The sequence below is a fragment of the Mycetomoellerius zeteki genome, unplaced genomic scaffold, assembly GCF_001594055.1.
Source record: "Mycetomoellerius zeteki isolate Tzet28-1 unplaced genomic scaffold, Tzet1.0 scaffold114, whole genome shotgun sequence".
Lineage (NCBI taxonomy): Eukaryota > Metazoa > Arthropoda > Insecta > Hymenoptera > Formicidae > Mycetomoellerius > Mycetomoellerius zeteki.
Window position 1 is genome coordinate 1554405 of NW_017256062.1, and position 22696 is coordinate 1577100.

Below are 22696 nucleotides of genomic sequence, written 5' to 3' on the forward strand. Positions count from 1 at the left end.
AAATCTTAATTATAAAGCTAAATTACATTTTTAAATATTTGTTACGTTTTTGGTACGTCAACGGGTTGAAATTTAATGCTGATCCCCTTATTTTGCAATTTACTTTCTAATGCAGAAAGTTTATCAAGTGATCTTTGAACATATTTCTCATGGTCTCCAGCACTTTGAAGACGGTTTTTACTCACAGTTGTCTGTTTTCTATTTTTGAGTCTAGGATATTTATCTTCTGACCAATTTACGCCAGAGAAAAATCCAGAATGTTGCTTCTCGGGTGGAATGTATGTAGCTAAAAAACATATACTTATAAATAATGAAAGACAATTAATTGACAGTATTAATACAATTTTAAATACCTTTTAATAATCGACCGCACATGAGATAATTGTTCATAGTGTCTGCCGCAATTTTAGCAACTTGTGAGTGGAGGAATTCAACATAACCGTAGCCGCGACTTTTTCCAGTCTAAAAATATATTTTTATAAAACTTATTGCAATTATAAAACAGTTTACAATTCAAAAATTAACAATAATAATGGATTCCCGTATTCAATTAGAATAATAAAACGCAAATAATGGGAGTCTTTTTTTTAACTTTGGATGTTAAATGGCAGTGACATGTTTGTATCATATATATATATATATATATATATACAGTCACTAATTATTTAATTTAATTTACTTGAAAAAATTTCGCATTATTAATAGATGACTATCACAATCATGACGCTAAGGTCTTTTGTTTCTTCGCAATTGGTAAAAATATGTTGCTATGCTTCATGTGTTTCTGCCAACCAGCTGTGTAACTGTGTTGGAGCGATTTTGTGATAAATTATTGATTGCTTCTTTCATGAACTATAGCATTCGCAAGAAGAATTTATATTAATGAAATATAAGGTATTTGTATATTATTATATTTTAGTAGATTTACTGAGAATAGCTGAAAATACATAACCAAAACGTACGCTTAGCTGTTTAATATAATTTTAACATAGTTACGATCCAATATTTATGTCGGTTAAATAAATTAAGTTTTGTTTTTTGCATTTGCCCATTAAATACTTCAGCGATGACTCTTGTGGTCACATTATTTACATTTTATTGTTCTAGTTTATAATTCATTTTATAGACATATACATACTTTTTTGGATCTTGCCACTCGTACTCGCGTTATATTCCCAAACTGTTTGAAATAGTCTTTCATTTGTTCTTCATAAAATCCATGAGGTATGTGTCCTATGTAAACTATTCCTCTATTTTTAAATTTCTGTGGTTTGAATTGTTTAGGTTTAAGTTTTATTAAACTTTCTTCCTTTCTCGTGGCTGCTTTAGCCTCTGCTCTCTTTTTCTGCAAAAAGAACATTTATTGCTAAATGTAATTAACATTTACTATTCATGCAATATAAATTCATATTAAGGATTTTATTGATTTGAATTTTATTAATTTGAAAAGTACAAAAATATGGTAATTTTTTTTTTTATTTAGAATACACACGTCACCGCAAAATTTGATAAAAATATAACTGCTAACTTGATGCACGATAAAATTTGTTAATAACAAGAAAAATACTACCCAAATGTTTAAATATTTTTCCTAAATTTCTCCAAACGATTCCCAAATTATATAGACATAAATAAATCAGAAATACTCAATTTGTCTGCTATCCTGTCAGTGGTATACATAGCGTTGTATCAAATCGAAGGGGGGGGGATGATAGATATCTTAACCTCTAAGTCTCGAACTTTAACGCTTAATAACTCAGTCTTAATGACGCAGTCTTAATAATGCAATGGTGTGTATTAAGGGATATATATATATATATATAAAACATTTGGTTATTAAAATTCTAATTCTAATAAGCAAAAAAGGCCAGTGGCCATTAGTTTCATTGATCTTCCAAAAATTTTTGATATGAAGCAACGTATCATAAATACGTTTTTTATTTTATGTAGATTATGTCTACCTTAAAAATTTGCTTGACATTTTTCACAGCTTTCTCGAGACTGGCACCGGCTTTTGGCTTCGATATATTCTGTTTGTATTTGGTATTTTTTCTCAAGACCAACTGCTTGAATGTCGCATCTTCTTTCTTTACTTTCATTTTTTTTTTTTAACAATTAAAACAACATTTAACACCTACACGTGCACAGTAAAACCAGAGAAAGACGAGGGCCGAAGCGAACAAGGAGGAATCAGAGTATGTATGGACAGTCTCCTCTGTGAAAAGTAAAATTGTGTTTCTGCGCCATCTGGGCGAATAGGCAAAAGCCTATGGCACATATAAAAACGTAAGGCTGCCTTCCCATGGAGAAAGAAACCACGGAACGGAATATTGACAGAAACGAGATAGGATGAGGATAATCCTAGAGATTCTCAAGTAAGAGATGCGCGAACTTCGAGCATTTGCAAGAACATGACGACCTCCATTATGTGTCATATGTGTGTGATACTTGTATGTTTGTAAGTACAAATTACTAAATTTAGATAATAATGATTCAATATTATTATAAAATATTATTATTCCATATAAGTTGTAAAATTAATGTGGTAATTGAAAATATTGTAACGTAGGCATATTCCTATAACCTATAATGTACATGACTATATAACGCATAAGTAAACAATTAGGGTGCCGTCACATGCGGCGTAACCTGCGTAAGCTTAACCTGCGTATTCTAGTAATTTACTAGAATTATTTTTTATTTACTAAAATACGCCATTCTGAAAGCCGGCATTCACATTGGGCGTATTTCGCGGAAGATTAGAGAAATGCGGAACTAATGCAACCAATTGCTGATTAAAATTTCTGTTGTACATTCTAACAGAAATGCTAAACGAATTTACGATTGGTTTTCGTAACCTACGCAACTCGAAAAGTACTCCTCATGGGGAAACCGGTACTTTTTATCGCGTACATACAATACGCATTTGTACAAATTTAGAAGAAGAAAGTCTGATTTATAATGGCCGTAACAGTCTGGATCTACAATAGGTGTTTTAAACCTTAAGCTATACGAAATGAGCGAATCACAGTCGATTATTCCCCTCGGATTCGACTGTAATTGGTCAATTTCTTACGGCTTAAGTCTTAAAACATTAAACCTATTATTGTAGATTCGGACTTACGATCATCTTTGTTCTTAGGCTCTAAGACACGAAATCATAGCAGCGGATCGCTTCTGATTGGTTACGCGATACGCGGCAAATACGCCTCATGGGATTCCAGCATTAGGCTGCTTTCACATGCAGCGTAACTTGCCTAAGCCAATCAAATTGTCTCAACTGGTATAATGCGTACTAGCTGATATAGGCTGTGTTCCAAATTTACCGTCAGCACTGAAAATGCTATAGTTTACGTTACGTGCACTATAGATTTTTAGTACTTGCACTATAGATTTTCAGTAGCAGTCAATTTTGGAACACAGCCACAATAGATGCGTTCCGAGTTACGCATGAAGCGCACGATGTATCGTTTTATCCTTCTTTAGTAATTGGTAAACAACGAAGACAAATGATGCATCCCCAGTGAGAAATGATAATGAAATCGATTTGACTAACTAATACGGCAAGTTAGTATGAACGAAAGCATTGAAATCCTATGGGGAAATCCTATATAAGTTAACGGTTAGTCTGGATCTACAATAGAGTTTTAAGCCTTAAGCCATAAGAAATCGACCAATCATAGTCAATTATTCTCTTCGAATTCGACTGTAATTGGTCAAATTATTATGGTTTAAGGCTTAAAATACCTATTGTAGATCCGGACTTATGCGTCATCTACAATGGCAGTATCAGTAATGGATGAGGCTGTAAGAGTAAGAAATTGACCAATCGCAGTCGATTATTCTTCTTACATTCAACTGTAATTGGTCAATTTGTTACTCTTACAGTCTCATCCATTACTGATACTGCCATTGTAGACAACGCATTAATGGCCCGTCCACAATACACGTAGTAAGCTTGGTTTAAGAAGTAAGAGTAAGAAATTGACCAATCAGAGTCGATTATTCTTCTTACATTCGACTGTGACTGGTCAATTTCTTACTCTTACTTTTTAAACCAAGCTTACTTCGCATATTGTAGACAACGCCTAAGTCTTAAGTCTTAAGTTTTTTTATGTGCCATAGCCTTAAGATAAGTGTGTATCATGATAGCATAAAAGTACATAATATATTGGAATAAAAATTGTTAAACCTACTCAGCTATTCAATTTAGAAGTCAACCAAATTTTGTATATTTCAATTGCGTGAAAATCAAGGTTATCACTTAGGTTATTTCTTATTAGATAATTGTTGAGTTTAACCTCCTCACTTCCGATTTTAATAAAATTAGTCTCATTCGACGCGTTTTTGCACGAAATGAACGAATCTGGCAAAAACATGTCATCAAACACTCTATCCCGTGGACCGAGGTATTAATCGTTAAAGTTGACAACTATTCAGGTTAGGAAATTTGATCCATCAATGGCATAGAGGGACATGAGAAAAAGTATTTTCTATTTCAATGTGACATTTTCTAACTTAACAATAGTTAACTTTAACGATAAAAAAAACTAACGATTAATATCTTGCTTCGTGGGACTGAGCACAACATTTTTTGCCAGATTCTTTCGTTTAATGTAAAAATGCATCGAATGAGCATAATTTCAGTTAAATTGAAAATGAGCGTCTTCTGGATAATTACCTATTCTGTATAATTATTATTGTTCTAAATGTACTTTCGTGCTTTTGGTTTTTATTTTTTTGATGTTTTAAAATTATATGATTATAGGTAAGAGAGAGAACCAAAGTATATGTATAAATGATGGCAAATGCAACAGAGGAAAGATCCGGAGTAGAATTACTACCATGCAGCTTCAAATTTCATAATTTTGTTGCCAAAGTCAGTGATACTAATATTAATTGCCAAATAATAAGGATGGAAGATTCTTTGTATCTGTGGATTGGAGATTCTGTTAATGGCAGCATGGGAGATTTGTCTTTTGCTCTCACATCAAGTTTTGAGAAACAGCCTATTGCAACCAAAATCATGGGTTCTACAGCAGATGCTACATCCACAAACATGGCTAAGAGATTAAGCATGAAGTTTGGAAAAGCAATATATGTTAGTTTTAATATAACTCCAAACAATATAATATTACCAGGAATCGAAAAAATAATTCAAGAGGAGTTCAAGACACATGCAGATCTGTTAAGTTTTTGAGTTTTTGAAAATGACTTGAAAAAATTGAAAAAAATACTTGAAATATTTATTTAAACATAATTTTGTATAATGTAATAACTTTTAATATTTGTAATTAAATTAAAATGTTAATGTAAAAATTTTGGATACAAAGGATAATATGTTGACTATTTGTCAGTATTATTATATAATGTGTATATAATAATTATGTATATATAATAATTATATATATTTGTGAAAGAAAATTAGATAATAGTTTATTAGGTTAGTAGTTTATTAAAATGAAATAAAATGATTATAAATTTTTTTATATTTATTATTTAGAAATTCAATGATTCGATATAGCTTGATTATTGATATTTGTGTTAGCAAATTACAGTTTTGACTTTATTCATTTTTCTAATTAATATTGATACCTTGAATCAATAAGATTTCTTCATCATCGCTATTTGATAATAAAATTTGATAATAAAAATATATAGCTTTGTTTTGATTTTTCTAGTAAATGTAAGTGATTTTCTTTAAGATATTTTACCATTATTCCTTAAAACTCATTTTTTTACAACATAAATATGGTAGAGAGCGCCAAGGATCGGTCAAAGTTAGATGTTTTGAATAATATAATATTCTTGGATGAATTAAATTTATCTCAGATGTGACTGTGCGCCGAAACGTTTGGACATTTAACCTCTGGAGGACCGGAGGCCCCTTTAGAGACTCGACAGTGACACCACCTTTTTCGCCACTCAACCGGACTCAACCCCATGATATTGGTTGCGTTCAGCAGAGAAAACTGCTTTGCAAAGCTGCTTTTTCTGCTGAACGCAGCCGTTGATAAAAAAGTTCTAGCCCTTAAAATGAAGAAGTCGATCAAAAACATGCCGGTCCTCAGAAAGTTAAACACACTCAATCTGAGATGCTAATAATCGCGAGCCGAAACATTCAGTCATTTCAAATAAGAAACTTTTATTGCGAAAAATTTTTTTCGCAGAAAAATTCGGATAATCATTTTCTTTAAATTTTTTTTCAAAAAGAATATTTTCTAAAATTATTAAATATACAAATGTGTAAAATCAGTTTAAAAAATCTATCGGCATATTTAAAGTACGCAATATTTTTTTAATTTAATATATTTTTAATAAAAAATCATATATTTAATAATAAAGTTAATAATAAGAAGAACGTATAGTTTATATATTACACGTATTTTTATTTTAAATATGTGAGCAGGATTTTATATTATATACATTCAAATATAATGCATACCCTCTTTCTTCCTAACAAAGATAAGATTTATCTCGTATACTTTATATAGTTTACGATGTCATTTCGCATACTTTGCTGCCGATTTGCAACAGTGTTCGGTTTTTCAGGCACCGTTCTCTTAGAAATGTTCTTAATAATAATACTTTGCCCTGATGAGATTATTTAGAATAATTCGCTTGAGTGCTTTGGCCTTCAAGAACGCTTTGAAAATAATCGATTTTAATAGCAATTCTAAGATATATTTGCTGTTAAAAGATTAATGGAATTAAATACGTAAAATTAGTATAAAGATTTAATAAGATGATCACGTTATAAATTTTGGATATATTAATTTTTTTAATTTAATTGTTTTATATTATATGCAAGCATTAAATATATCTTAAAATATATAAAAATTTTAAGCATACAGTCTCAAAGTTTATATTTGCAATCCATTAAGAAATAAAACAAGTAATTGTAGACTGAATTAAAATAATATTGTAAAAAATACACGGTTTAATGTATTAAACAGATAGTTTAGATTGCTAAACTTTCTATTTAAACGCATCATCTCATATACTTTTAATGTATCTTGTTTTTTTCTTACAATTGCCATTAATCGATCACGCTGTTCTCGATATTGCATTTATAAAATTACGATAAAAAATTTCGGTCTCATTCTGTTACTTTCTTACACAATAATTTACATTAATTTACATTAAACATTTATTACACACGACACACTTAAGAAGAAAATATTCTATGGTAGTTCCAGTTAATTGACTTGTATCTAAGCAGCATCCTTCTCGCGGGTTGTTTTTAACACATATTCATCTCCGGTGAATAAAAAAAAGAAGGGATTGGGTAAAAATATTAATCTCATATAATTTTAATAAATATTGATACTGGCCACATAATGTTACGCTACGTACTTGTTTTAAACACACTTCTTTATATTGATATGTTTTTCACTGTACAATAAGAAACAATTTCTATACTCACACTTTTAGTATACTTTAATATAAGTTCAATTATGCCAATAATACATATTTTTCATATAATTTTGGAAGAAATTTTAATAATTTCGATCTATATTATTTATAAGTCTGGTTAGAAATAATATAGCTCCGATTTTTATTTTCATCAGGGTTATTCTTCTTTAAATTCTATGTTCAGAAAATTAAATATTTTTTTGCGGTTGAAAAATGCTTATTAATTAGATTTTTAAAACATAATTCATTCAGTTATAACCTGTTAATTTCGACATGATATAAATAATTTTTACAATTTTTCGCATAAAATTAGTAGAAGTTACTGTTAATTATTCTTGTGATTAAGAATATTTTTAGTTCATGTGAAGCATATATAATATATATATATGTATATATCATATCTATATACTTTAAAAAATTATGTTACAAATTAATGTGTTAATTATAATACAATTAACTGAGTTTTGATTGTTTTTAACATTGCGATTTTTCTCGTTTCAACGTTTTTCTTTTGTATCGTGTATTGTAATTTCCATATTATAATTTTTTATTATTTTTTTCATATATTATTCCCATATTATAATTTTTCGGGTTGATTTTTCTTTTTATAAGACTTCGAAACCGCTCGAGTTCTTTTTATTATAGAAATGTAATAGTAATAAGAATTTGAAATGGGAATATATCGCTTTTGGTTTGTTGATTTATTGGGTGCATTCAGTACTACAACACTCATTGCTCAGTGAGCTTTTGCATCTGATTGGCATATTCTGTTAGAACTAAATATAGTATATAAACCAAACAGATACAAGAGCTCACTGAGCGCTTAGTGAGCGACCGTGGTACTGAATGCACCCATTGTAAATATAATATTAAATTTATAAATATGAAAATAAATATCGGAGACGAATACATTGAGAACAATTATGGACAGTTATAATAAACATACAATTAGTAAAGAATTTCAATAAAATTGGAATGGTTCATATAAATTAACATTGGCTGTAATTATTCTTCATTTGGAAAATAAACGACTGATTTCTATGCTTCCTTACTCTTGTTAAGCTTTTTCATTTGCATAAAATAACATTGGTGTAACGCATAATTAGATCAACAGGACGTTGCGGTTGCAACGAGTGCAATCTCTATAATGTCGCATAGAAAATATATTTGTAATTTAATATATGTATATCGTATCTCGTTTCTCGAGAAGATTGAGTCCCTAGATATAGAAGTTCACGCGATAGTGCCATTTTACGAAGGACTGCACATTTTGTTATGTACATTTAATAAGTGCACCTATTTAATTCGGCTAAATGAAGAAATTACTTAATCCTTCTCAGTCAATTATACTTTCCACCACATATTGTACTTCTCTGACTCGCCAGATATTCGTTTCATTTTCAATTTCGTTCTGTGCAGCTGAAAAAGCAGATTATACGCGAATTAATATATATTATTTAATATCTTTAAAGTATCGTGTATCGCTTTGTATATATACATTATATATATACATTGTATATATACATTATATATACATATGTATATATGTATGTATAATATATATGTCTCCTAATTGTAAGAATCTGTTAATGACACCACAACAACGAAGAGACTAGGACGTTTATAAGCAATCACAGATATATTTAGATGATGATGCCCAGTGCACTATATTTCTTTCCTCTTCGATTTATCGCGTTTTATTTTCTAGATTTGGCCATGATGTACGATTTGTAATATTCAAACAGAAAAAGCAATTAAATTTTAACTTATATGATATCGAATAATATTCCATACATGATACAGCACATTTTATCCGAGGGACATCCTATAGGAACATCTTTTGGACATAACGTGTTCTTTGGTACATCTTTAGGACGCCCTTTGGAGGCCTATGTTGTATAAGTATCCAGTCTTTATAATAGCTTGCAATAAGCAGGGAATGGAAGTAATTCGTTACTTGTAACGAAGTTACAGTTACAAGTTACTTTTTAGTAACTTTACTGGTAACTGCGTTACTTTTTATTTGGTAACTAACGGTAACATAGTTACCGTTTTTAGTAACGGTAACGAATTTTATAGTTACTTTTATCGTTACTTTGCACACGATTGGACACGGTTCGATTGGATACAAGTCATTCATAGCGCTTGAGACTAGACAGCCCCTAGGCACCCATCCGTTGTGTTTGATGGTAATCGATTTTAAAAAAGTAATGAAAAGTTATTTTTTCAAGTAACGATAACTGTAACGAGTTACTTTTACAAATTGATAACTAGTAATGGTAATTTGTTACTTTTTCTACTTGATAACGAGTAACTGTAACTTGTTTATATTTTTAAAAAGTAACTTTCCATTCCCTGACGATAAGTAAACATACTTCTATAGTTTTAAAAAAGTCGCTTTTTTCAAATTGCTGGAAAAAAACCGGAAAAATTTCGGTTTTTTTTTCCGAAAAATTGGTTTTTTGGAAAAATTGCTGTTTTTGTTGTGTAAAAGACATAATAAGTAACTTCTAAATTCCTTTATAAAATTAATGCGATCTATGAAATTATGTAGCATTATTTTTAATAAAATTTTTTATCTATTCTTCTATTTTTATAGTAAAACTTAATCTAACCTTCCTTTAGTACATGGCAAAGCTTAAGTAGACAGATTTTCAATTCTAGTTTGTCACACTTCGGTCTAACGAACTCCTGAAGTGTCTCTTCGTAGTTTATTTTCTTTCAAATATTTTGTTACGAATTCAGTTTAAATCCAAATTTTCTAGACCTACTATTACCATATAAACATGATGTTTGGACTCTATATTTTTAATTCTTACATTAATGGTGCAATAGTGTATGTTTTGTATGTTTTATTGAATATATTCTCTATAAGCGCATAATATTATTTAATATGCTTAAAATAATAAATAATATTATGCGCTTATATTATGCGACCTCAATCTTTTATACAATTTCAAAATTTCTGTTAACTTATCCTGCTGTGTACCCTATACGCAATTATTTTCTTTATGGAAAGACTGAGAAGTAAACGTGGTAGATTTTACGGACACGCGTGAATTTTTCCAAAATGAATTTTTCTACCCTTAGGAAAAAAACCGAAAAAATCCGCGGAAAAATTGGAAAAATTGGGTTTTTCGCCGATCCTTTAAAACTATACATACGCATATATCACATCCAGAATTTAAATTGTTTTGTGAATGGCAGTTAAAGTAATTTAAACTTGTTATTATTTAATTATCAATAGTGTACTGCGCTATAATATTGTTTAGAAATATAATAAAAATGATTATTTCTAAAATATTCATGAATAATGTAATGTCATTTGTGCTTTGCGATAAAAATCGGAAAAACTGTTAGAAAAAATTTTAATCGTAAGTTTATAATAAATGGAATACATATTCATTCTAATGGCAAGACAACATTTTTCAGATATGGAAGCAACGATCTTTACATTACATTTTAACTTATGATTTTGAATATCACATCTGTGGAAATTGATATATACATAAATATGAATTTCGAGAAGTCAGTCTGTTAATTTTTTAAAACTTATTATATATACGTAAAAGTAAATGTACATATAGCTGATTCTTCAATAATTTCTCTTCCTATCACACAAAACTCAAGCTATATTATTCATATAATTAGTTTTGTACATAACTTGATGTACTCTTGTTTCTTGATATTGCATTAAATATGTCCGTAGAAACAAAATTTACAATTTTACAACAAGTTTTATATAAATTTACGATGGTATATCTTGTACTCCATCTAAATTAATATTGACATTAAGAGAATTGCAAAAACGTAAAATTTTATGGATATTTTTAAACGCAATTATAAACAGTTGTGTATTTTCGCTGATATATATTACATTAACATTCATTAAAAAATGTTTATATGAAGCAATATTTGTAGTTTGTAGCACATGATTTATTTGATTTCGGCTTTTTATCAACAATATGTGTACAGTGAGAGCAAAAAGTATTCGTATAAGAAAATTTGTTATAAAAAAAGTCTTATTTGTAGAAAATAAACATTAATTAGCAATTTTATACAATGAATACATTCTGTTTTAACATAAACGAACGAGCTTCGCATGTATTCCTGATTATAGAAGCTAAATTTCTCGACTGTACGAATATCTTTTGAGCATCCGATACATTTTTAATTTTCGTTTATTTTTTAGATGATATATTTTCTATAATTAATACATATCTTTTTGGTATATATAATTTTAAAAAACATACGTCTATTTTATTCTTTATGAATAAATTATTAATTACCCATCAAAAAATGATGAGTAATTAATTAAACGATGGGTCAATTAAACATTGAATCGACGTCAAATTGGTGTTGAAATCATTGTATCTATATCGATTCGATTTTATTTCTCGCTCTGGATAATATTTATTTTTTAAAACAAAATTTTTTTGAAAAACATTTTGTCTGTACGAATACTTTTTACACTCACTTTATGTGAACGTTTGATTGAAATATGATGCTGCAGGAAAAAATTAGAGGATAGAAAGGATTTTTCCTGAAAATCTGTTTTTCATCATTATTGCAATTATTTTTACATTGTAATCAATTAACGTTGTATTTTTTTGGTTCGATGTTGACTAAGGTCCATTTATTCGCTGGGTGAATCACTACTCGTCGGACTCATTTGTAGATCGTTCAGTTCCGCCGGTGGTGGTAGCAGGAGGCTTGGTCTCCTAGATAGTTTCTCTTCATACAGGCTAGAAGTGCTTTTCGGTCTTGAAATCAGACTCCAAGGATCTGGTGGTATCACGAAGGAGTTGTCCTGTAATTTTACTGATTTTATATTGTAAGCTTGAATAATTTTTATACATAAAAATATAGTTCTATAATAAAAATTATATAAATATTAACATTTTTTAAAAGGAGAAGCATCAAAGAAAATTAGTCTAAGGTCGATATTCATAGTCGATTCTTATATTTGAAACTATCTTAAATACAATCTTAAGCCCGATGTCTACGATGCTAGAAATCAGTCCGAGACCCCGGATGAAGAAAGAATTGACCAATCGCATCGGTCATGTGATCAAATTGTTCAAATGTGATTTGTTTTAATCCTTTCTCTGTCCGAGATCTCGGACCGATTTTTAGCATTGTGAACATCGGGCTTTAAGATGTCATAAGCCAATCAGAGAGCTGCATTAGTATCTCCAGATATTACTTAAGTTTTAAAATAAAGTTAATATTCAGTCTGTTCTTATTTTAAGACCACGCTCTAAAAAATAGCGATGTCTATATAATTCTCATTGTGTTCTCATGTTAATGTTAACATCAATATGATGTTGTAATTTAACATCATGATTGTTAATATAAACACCAGAGGTTTAAAATTCACATCACATTGGTATTAATATTAACATCAACACAGTAAGAATTATGTAGACATCGCATGGGTGTTAAATCTATACTAGAGATGTAAAAAATCCACACCGATATTTTATAAGTAATATCTTAATATGCCAATGTGGTTCTCTACTTCTCTGATTGGTTCATGACATCTTAAAACTGTACTTAAGATAATTTTAAATAAAGATTTGACTATATGAATACCAGCCCAAGTGACAAGTGATCTTTAAGGGATCCTAAAGCCGTCTGTATTGCACCGACTCATAATTTTTATATAACAATTAATTTTTTCCTCTATTACAGATTCGAAAATCCTTTTCCAGGATTAAAATATAAGCATTGATACATGTCTGTGAGGTGAAGTTAATGCCGAGTACGACAAAAAATTTTTCTTAAAATTTCAATTTCGAAATTTTCGTTCTCGGCATAAACTCCACCTCACAGACACATATTAATGCGTATACTTTAATCCCGGAAAAGGATTTTCAGAGAGAGAGAGAGATCTATGAAAGAGGAAAAAGTAATTGTTATACAAAAATTGCGATCTAGTTGATAATACAGACGGCTTTAGGATTCGCTTAAGTAATTAAGGGATAGCATCTTTAAAAGGAGAGATTTAAGTTAAAGATCAATCTTTATGTGATTAAGTGCTTTGGGATAAGTTTCAATAATTATTCGAGAGAGGGGGGAGTGAGAGGAGAGAGGGAGAGGGAGAGAGAGGAAGAGAAAGAGAGGAAGAAAGGGAGAAGGAAGAAGAGGGGAGAGGGGAGAGAAGAGGGAGAGGGAGAGAGAGAGAGAGAGAATCTTACCACCAATAAATGTTTGGCAGTCGGTGGCAGAGGTGGTTGTAGGAGCGCCACGTCGGTGAGATTACATCCTAGCGATGCAGCCGAAGCTGCCATAGGTGGATCTGGCGGCGAGGGGAGATTCATTGGCGGTTCGTATACAGGTAGTTGAACATTTTGCATCGAACCAGTCGCGGTAGATCCAAGGATCCATCGGGCTATGCTTTCGCAGCAGCTGCAACACACGTCCGACATCCCTTGTCGCAGCCCTCTATGCAGGAGAAGGAACAGAGCCGGGTTTACGAAGGCGTGGACATACGCGATGTGTAGGGTCACCTGGTACAACAAACCGCAAAATCCAGTGATTTAGATGCAGTATGCAGTTTGCATCGTGTCACTGCAAACATAAATCTAAAGCTAATTCAAAATTGCATGACAGCGTGCTTATGAAATGGGGGAAAAAAAAAACAAACCATATAAAGAATCTGCACTTTTTTTTAAATATGAAAATTAGATTATAATGTAATCAGTTCATCACATGAGAATAATGAAAAACATTGGTTTTATTATTTATATAATTTTGAAAAATATTAGTTTAATTTGTATGTGTGGATAAGGATCTATTTAAATTAAGAATAGATTATATTTAAAAATACTGTTTATATTAAAAAAAAACAAGCAAATATACAATTCACGGTTATCCACAATAAGTAAAAATATTTAAACTCACAAACATTAATTAGAAGCAAAAAAAATATAATTTACATTTCAGCTTTTTCAAGCTACCTTCAAAAGTTAATATACGTTATACAAAGAAACTCATCACCGTCGATCAAGAGGAAGATAACTTCTTACATAGGAAGATGTTACATAGGATGATATGGAATTTACCAGAACCAATACAGTGGACATAGATATCACTCAAGATCAACAGCTAACACAAATAATAGTCAAGAATAGCTCATATGGAGATCGATGCAATATATAGTTATGCATGGAAATCATAAATTGTCATAGAAAATGTGAAAATGAGATGTGAATATGAGAATGTCCAACAATTTTTTGCCAAGCACTTTTGAGTAGATAGAGCAGACTAAATTAACAAGTAAATCTACGGAAATATCACTCATCGATTTTAATGAAACTTTGCATATTTGTAGAACTATGAAAAATATTTGACACACATTTTTTTTTATCGGCAAAGGTTCGTTCTGAAGGGTGAAAACTATCCCTTAAAAATAAGAGGTAGATTTAATATAGGTGAAATAAATTGAAAATTTTAAAAAGTGAAGTGGGTTAGGGAGTTTTTGAGATTGTTGAAACTATTATAAATCTAATGTCAAAAGTATGAAATTCAAAATGGCCAATAAACAATTCTGAAAAAGATATTGAAAACCAATATATTCGGCAATTTTTAATAATTAATATCTCGTTAATCATTGCGAAAATTGTAAAATGGTAGTGGACTTTTCGATTCAGTTTAGGCCGCTCTATATCTATAATATATTATAAAAGCGCTTGGCAAAAAATTGCAGGACATCCTGTATATTTAATGATATATACAGGTTGTTTCAAAACTGATAAATATTTTAAAGACAGATTCTTTGTAACATTTTAAGACGAAAAATCTAATATGAAAATGTAGAGGCTATAATAGTTTTCAAATGGGAAGAGTTTAAAAATTATAATGGGGCTAGAATTTCGCGCGCTTTCAAGGATATAGAGATAGTCAATGTGTGAAGAAGATTTTATCATTGTCAAAGGCTTGAAGTTTGAAAAAACATTTTCATTCTGAGTGCGCGAAATTCTAGCCTCGTCATTCGTAATTTTTAAACTCTTTCTATTTAAAAACTATCGCTCATAGCCTTGACATTCTTGCCAAAAATGTTACAAAGAATCTGTTTATGAAATATTTATCGTCAGTTTTAGGTCACTCTGTAAATATATATTTTTTGTTTTTTAAAAAGATCTTTACGTAAAAATCATATTATAAAATTTCTACATTTCGGAGTTTTTATACATGTTTAGACAGGAAACGAGAAAATTTATCTTTTCTTAAATTATGCTTTTCACTATATCGCGGTCTTCATTTTGTCAAAATACCGGAAGTTTATTGCGCATTGAGAAGATAAAATGCGGCTATTTTGTGCATCTGCTATGACGTTATATCGCAAAACTGGTGCGCGATGTCTTCGAGTCATTCAACGTGTTTTTCGGCGGAGACTTTCCTTTCTTGAAAATTTATATTCTCGTAGAAAGATTCTTTGGAGGAACACTATTCGATAGCTGCGAATTCGCTCGATTCGCTCGAGTGATTCACATACAACTCTATATTGGCACAGTCGAGCAACTTACATTTTCATGTTTTCTCGCCAAGTTTTCGCATTTGTTCCTATTGGAACAAATGTATCGTTATCAGAAGTTGAACTAAAATCGCTTGGCAAGTTTTGTTGTGTCTCACACGTGTATTTTAAACATTGCGGCATCATAATTATTTAAAGAATCATATATAACATCGAATTGTAATTATTAGAAATAAAGAAAGAAGAAAGGAGAGATTCATATTCATTTATTCATTTCGTCGCGGTCAGATAATTAACTTCGACATTTATAATTGATTTCGGTCATAAAATGCTACTTGTGTGACGTTAGCTCAGTATATTCATTTATATTTATGATGCTTATATAAGCTGTTAGTATGCCGCCGATTATTTCTGGCGAATGTATCTTTCGAAATGAATAAGAGAGCGGATTTGCGGAATAAATAAACAACGTGACATACCATTGCTGTTTTTACAAGGACAAAGTTCGATCCGCTAAAGTGTAGCAAGCATTTGTATGCTGAGCTATTAATATTCGCACCGTTATCGCAAGTGCAGCGCACAAATGCGCCATTACAAGCAAGATAAGTAATGACCGGGAGATATTTGTAGGGACATAAATATCGATAGTGTCTAAATTTCGCGGAAGTAACATTAACACGAATACGGATACAAACTTCCCATTACCTCATCGCAGCACTCTATATGTTCTAATTACCTCATAACCAGTAGGATTTCCTATGGCAGGATGATGCACCAGGGTAACGAAAAACAATGGTCCCCAGAACAAGACGTATGCTGATGTTATGACCAGGAACATTTTTACTCTTTGTACACCCTCGTGTTCCATTCGTCTGAGGTAATTCCTCATTTTTCGGTGCTCTTCGATGGCACCCGTTCTCTGAAATATTGTTTCCAAATAATTTTAAATCACATGCTTCATGTCAATCAAAATACAATACATAAAAGATAGAATAACTCAGTTATGATATTATAATATACAAAATTGTTCTCAAAAACGATTCAGTTTTCGATTTATGTATGTTCATTAAAGTTTTTTTTACTCAGTGTGGTACGTATGTACTTTATAAATCCTGAATGCTTTTTTTATGAACATCCTGTACAGAAATATGCTTCTTTGTCGAAAATTATTAACGTAATTGACTTACTTTTGGTGTCGTACCGTTTCTTGTGTCACCGTCTTCAGTTGCAAGAGAATTCGTTGCAGCCTGATGTCCTCCCGTCACGTTAACGAGCGTTGTAACAAGACCAGCTACTCGTACCTGGAGATAAAGATGATGTTATATAAACATGAAAGAAATTTATAAAATTAAAGCAATTTAAAGCAATTATTAAATAAAATTAACCCTTAGTACACATCTTAGTTTTAATAGTAAGGGCACCCTTACTACACATGTTCGGTCATTCGTGTTCTGGATTAATTTTCATCACTTTTACAAGTATATAAAAATTATTAAATGATTTTTACGTATATTTTGATATCTTTAGAAAGTATATTTGTACAGTTGTATATTCATAACGAATTGTAGATGAACTATTATAACTAAATATAGTTAACAAAATGAGAGAAATACACTGTTTCATATAAAAATGTAAAACTCTGAAACAAAAATGTTTAAAGAAAAAGTATGGTTCAATATCTTAAAATTGACATTTTAAACTACAAAAAAAAAATAGTTCAAGTGTCGACTGTCCAAAAAATTTAGTTATTGCGTAATCTGAAAATGATGTTTTTTTAATATGCATGAATGGCTATAAATTGAAGATATATTGCATTATCATTTTAAACAATGCATTTTCTTTGCTATTTAAGGTAGACGAAGTTATTGCCCCATCCTGTATAAAATTTTTAAATAGAAATTGTAAATAAAACAATGGAGTTAATAAAGTATACATTCGTATAGATTCTAACTATTCATATGATTGATATCGCCGCTTACCGCTTCGATATTAGCTTTCGTTAAATCTCTGTGCAACTTTCGTAAGTGAAAGAGCGTTAGCGCTACGCAAATAATGTTGATGACAATCCAGAGAGCATTGAGTATGTAGTGGCGAAAAGGTCCATGTATCAATGGGCAGCTGGGCGCGTTATGACTGCTTTCCGTGTTTGCCGCTAAGGCCCCACTAAGAAATGTGGGCCCCAGATTGATAGTTATGCTGGCGAACCAGATCATGAAAGTACCAAAGAGTACGCACTGTGAAAATAGCACAAAATATTCAATAAAGTTTATAAAAGATTTTTACTAGTCATGAAATATTTCCTGAATATTTCAGATATAGAATTATCAGTTCAATCTATTTACTGATCTTATCAGTTTGATCTTAGATGGCGTCGGTAAGATCAGAACAAGGTCGCGTTGATTTTTTTTAACATTCAATTTTTGATTCCAGAATCTAATGTCGAGAGCTTTCCAAAACATTATAATAAAGTTATTTTTCATTGAACACTTTTCGAGTTATAAGGCTCGAAAGTTACAGTACCGCCGGCAATAACATTACGCAAGGTGTCCGATCGAAACCTCTTGAATGCGTTGTTCACGATCCTGGATAACATTTGTCAAGATCAAAGCCATTGGAGATTGTACCTTTTATTTTTATTTTTACGTAAAAATGAATTTTTAGTGAAAAAATGAAAATAAGAGGAATAATCTCTAATGGCCTTTTGAAAACTTTTATGAATGGATCTTATCCTACGAAGATAAAAAGGTGGTACAGGTGGTCTGAAACACCTGGTATATATAATATATATATATATAAAAGTTATGTTTAAAACATTCTATTTTTATTGAACAATAAATTTTTATAGTTTATTTATCTTATTTGTTATTATTATTATTATAAACTAAAATTTAAAAAATAACAAAAATCTAAATTTTTTTATGAGTAATTTTAATATTCAAAATAACTTATGCAAAGTTCTTTTGGTTATTCATTGCCATTCACTGATTAGTTACAAAGATATAGAACAAATAAATATTATATTGTTTATATACAATTAGTTAATGCATCGCAATCTAACTTTACATAAATAATCTTGAATGTATACTGTACTTATATATTAAAAAGAGATTTTTTTTATTCATTTTATAATTCATTTCCATACGTTCTTGTTAGAGCACAGTTTTAAAAAGTAACACTAAATTTTATATTTATACTTATTAATATAAAATATATTATAATTTTATGCTTTATATTTATTAAAATAACTTATGATCCAGATAGTAAACCGTCATCAAATTTGTCATATTATTTTTAAATGTGATTTAGAATAATCTGTAATTCTTTTATAATTTTGTTATCATTTTGGAGGTACAAACAAAACATCCTTAAGGTTTAAAATGTAAAATCAAGTAGAACATATGCTATTAGACACTTTAAATAATTGAAAAAATTATTTCGATGCTTGTAAAGCTACAATTGCAATTTTGTTGCAAGAGATACATAATAATAGACACATTTCGCATGTTTAACGAACCATCATTAGAATTCTGTTACAAAAGCGAGTCGAGTGTCACTAGATATGCAAGTTATAACGTTAAATTAATTTGAAACTATAACTGCTACTACACGCACAGGGAAACCAAGTCGTTAAGGAATTAATTGCACTAATTTAGTGTCTCGGGTACTGTAATGATATAGGATCTTCCGTAAGATTTGCATCGAATTTTAGAAGCGTACAGTCTGATAAATTTACAGATTATTACTTTTTCTCGATATCAGAGTTCTGTCTCGTGACTTTTAAATTCTTAATTAAATGCGATACAGGTACATTAAAAAACGTCGCTTCGCTTGTTTTAATACCGAGATACTACTGTGTCTCCTGATAAAAATAAAATTTGCTTAAAATTGAATCAGAAATTGAAGGAAAATATTTAATATATATAAGAACAGATTAAGTAATAAGAACGGATTTAATAATTTATGAAAAAGCCAAATCAGTTTTACACATACAAGCACACACACAATGCAAACTGAAACATTATTCGTTTTTATCCTTTATTAGTGTTTGAGCACTTATTAAATTTGATATAAAAATTTCATATGAAGTTGACTAGTGAAAAAAAATGTTGTCTTTACAACCGTTAACTAGTTGGATTTATCACAATTTATTAAGTCTCCGTATGTCCAAGCTCAGGTTGTGCGCTTAATGCTTTTTCCAGTGTAATTAATTTTCCTTGGAAAAATCCGATTTAATCCGACAGCTTTCACTTCTATATCTCTAGACTGTAACGCGGACGGTTTGCCGCAATCAGTCACTGCTAAATTCGCTATCACAATGCTGCGGTTAGGTGGAAATTTCTCTTTCATTTCGTATGCGAGAAGGACAACAGCAGTCTGCGTTACCCAAAGTAATGCGGTTTGTCCATACCTCAAATATTTTTGATTAATAGCCTGTCGAACGAACAAACTTATATAATTTAATTTATCAGTTCAAGTTTATAACCGTGATGTAAATGTAATATCAAATATAACTTAATCTTTTATCGAGTTAGACTCGACATAATATATGTTGCAATAGCCTATCGCATAATTCTTCAAATATTCAAATCTGCGATTATAACGCGATTATAATAATTGGCAAACTATACTTTTGGGATTTCTATGTATTTAATTCCTCTAAGTAATAAAATTCTTTAAATTCTGTTAGACTAGCTGATTACAGTTGGTTGAAGTTGAAGAGACAAATTTGATTTTCGCTCATTTACGAGAAATAGCTTAGACCGCAACGAGTTAAGAGACGATTGAAAAGATCGGTAGTTGAAAGTCGAGAGTTGCAAATTGGAAGAGCTAAGTGCTGAGAACTGAGAGATAAGTTGAAACTTAGTTGTTAAGATTCAGGGATGAAGAGCTATGTATACGCACGAATCTACACTTATTTATCTAACGAATCTGCGAAAATCATAGAAATACCAAGTACGAATGGAAAGCATGGATATTAGCTTAACAAGACATGTATAATTCTTACCTGGGGTGAATCCATCAGCAAGGGAGCGGTCAGATCTGCCTCCTCGTCGCCCTCTGGAAATACCGGGCTGTCATTTAGCACGGTCGTTAGCATATTTACTGTGGAAACGGTCACTAGTAACAGAAAGGCGGTCTCTACCAGGGAACACTTGTTAACGGGCTGACAATTCAATATACTGGAGCCTAGGGGTAATAGTATAGCGGCTCTCGCACAATCTACCATAGCTTGGTGGAATAACAGCCCCTGGGACCACCTGTGAATCCCAGAATAAATATACATTAATATATTCACTATTCTTCTCATCTCCGACTTTTCCTACTTCCCTAATCCTATCTTACAAGATACGCCTCCGACAATTGCTAGTAAATTCAGTAATAAATCTGCTGGCAATGAAATTTACCATTAAAAAAACTCATATGAATACAAATAGAATGTTTCTAAAATATGATATCGAATGGAATGTATTAATTTTTTTAAAATAAATATTTAATGATTATTTTTTTCCGTTACTTAATATGAATATTTAGAATTAGATAATACTTTATTATAATTAAACTTAAATTTTACTTAAAACATTTATTCCAATCTGTAAAGTTTAAAATATACATATTTTACTTGTAATTACCAGCAATCTCAAAATTTATAGAATATATCGTTTTTTTTTTAAGAAAAATCAGTTTTTAATTGATAACAAGGTACATTCTAAAAAGTCGATATTACATTTAGAATACTTCGCAGTTTATCACGTGTACTATGTTTCGCGTATCGATCAGACAATATTTGGTTTGACAAGCATATACGATCGAGATTTTATTCGGTAAACAGAACGTGATGGTTATCGGGCCGCAATACAGTTACCTGTTCACGTACTGAAATAAGTTCAACAAGTCAAGATACTCTTACGCGTGATTGGAATCTATGTATGGCACAGAATTGAACGTGCCCTTAGCTCTATAATTTTATTTGAAAGTATGAGTCACAATAAAACAAATTTATTTTCGTTTATATTGCAATAGTCTGTTTCTTTCAAACGAATGCATTAAATTTACAATATGTTTGAATATATAGGCCATGAGACGGATGTAATTATGCGTGATAGAATATGGTGCTTCCTATATTGCGAAACACCCTTTTTTTTCATTTGCGAGAAATCACGGCTGTGTAATTTTTATAGCACGATATGCCCGTAGGAAGCGATTTTGTTTCGCATATTGAACGGGTCATAACGCGACAATTTCCGAGCGTTATTCCCGGATCAGTTGATGCAAAGCATGAGGTGATCACAAAGCGCCATTCTTTGGTGGATTATTATCGCTTCATACCTGCGCAGCTGTCGCTTCGCCAGTATTAACGTCATGAGAATAATATTTGCCCCCATCCCCAATGCACCGAGGCTAAATATCACAGTGGCCTCGGTCACACCACCGGGGTGACACTGGAACACCTTGGTGGCATTGGACGTGACATTCCCGGAAGCGCCGATGCCGAATCTTAGATTAGCTCCTATCATTGCTACCGCTGAACCTGCGTCAGAGAATAGTCTCATTTAGCTATGTCGATGTCGAACGAACGAGTTCCAATTCAGTATATGTAGCTATTAAAACTGCGGAGCGATCTTGAAATTCGAATTTATCCGAACTGTACTGTAATCCGATTTTATAATATGCAAATCTTCAAACTTAATGAATAACTTAGGCGCCGACTTAAAGGGAGTAGAGCGTTTTTCTCTTCCCCTCCTCCCCAATAATTTTTACCTTTTTATTTGTTAACAAAAGATTTTTTTAATAACTGCAAAA

At 30.9% G+C, this 22696-nt stretch overlaps 3 protein-coding genes across 3 annotated transcripts; 1 reads left to right on the top strand and 2 right to left on the bottom strand.

Annotated features, from left to right (window-relative positions):
• Window positions 1-12: 12 nt before the first annotated feature.
• Window positions 13-2194, bottom strand: LOC108728660 (MKI67 FHA domain-interacting nucleolar phosphoprotein-like). The gene is made up of 4 exons (XM_018457375.1): window positions 1962-2194; window positions 1139-1345; window positions 354-462; window positions 13-286 (listed from the first exon to the last, which is right to left on the bottom strand). Exons 1-4 carry the CDS (start codon window positions 2097-2099, stop codon window positions 42-44), a joined length of 699 nt encoding a protein of 232 aa, XP_018312877.1. The 5' UTR covers window positions 2100-2194; the 3' UTR covers window positions 13-41.
• Window positions 2195-4112: 1918 nt separating this feature from the next.
• On the top strand, window positions 4113-5538 carry LOC108728666 (proteasome assembly chaperone 4). The gene is made up of 3 exons (XM_018457388.1): window positions 4113-4268; window positions 4769-5200; window positions 5525-5538. Exon 2 carries the CDS (start codon window positions 4799-4801, stop codon window positions 5198-5200), a length of 402 nt encoding a protein of 133 aa, XP_018312890.1. The 5' UTR covers window positions 4113-4268; window positions 4769-4798; the 3' UTR covers window positions 5525-5538.
• A 6367-nt stretch (window positions 5539-11905) lies between these two features.
• LOC108728615 (uncharacterized) lies at window positions 11906-22422 on the bottom strand. Its single transcript, XM_018457278.1, has 7 exons — window positions 22223-22422; window positions 20901-21153; window positions 17875-18129; window positions 17083-17196; window positions 16632-16814; window positions 13617-13928; window positions 11906-12226 (listed from the first exon to the last, which is right to left on the bottom strand). The coding sequence occupies exons 1-7, from the start codon at window positions 22408-22410 to the stop codon at window positions 12053-12055; spliced, it is 1479 nt and encodes a 492-aa protein (XP_018312780.1). The 5' UTR covers window positions 22411-22422; the 3' UTR covers window positions 11906-12052.
• Between the last annotated feature and the right edge of the window lie 274 nt (window positions 22423-22696).

Bases quoted from the DNA above. Each gene is read 5' to 3' on its own strand.
- LOC108728660 (XM_018457375.1), bottom strand. From the start codon at position 2,099: ATGAAAGTAAAGAAAGAAGATGCGACATTCAAGCAGTTGGTCTTGAGA. The intron at 1,346-1,961 runs GTAGACATAATC...TTCTTTTTGCAG, and splicing joins ATGTCAAGCAAATTTTTAAG to AAAAAGAGAGCAGAGGCTAA. The intron at 287-353 runs GTATTTAAAATT...TATGTTTTTTAG, and splicing joins GTGCGGTCGATTATTAAAAG to CTACATACATTCCACCCGAG.
- LOC108728666 (XM_018457388.1), top strand. From the start codon at position 4,799: ATGATGGCAAATGCAACAGAGGAAAGATCCGGAGTAGAATTACTACCA.
- LOC108728615 (XM_018457278.1), bottom strand. From the start codon at position 22,410: ATGATAGGAGCTAATCTAAGATTCGGCATCGGCGCTTCCGGGAATGTC. The intron at 17,197-17,874 runs GTAAGCGGCGAT...CTTTATCTCCAG, and splicing joins CGAAAGCTAATATCGAAGCG to GTACGAGTAGCTGGTCTTGT. The intron at 12,227-13,616 runs GTAAGATTCTCT...GTAAAATTACAG, and splicing joins CTGCCAAACATTTATTGGTG to GACAACTCCTTCGTGATACC.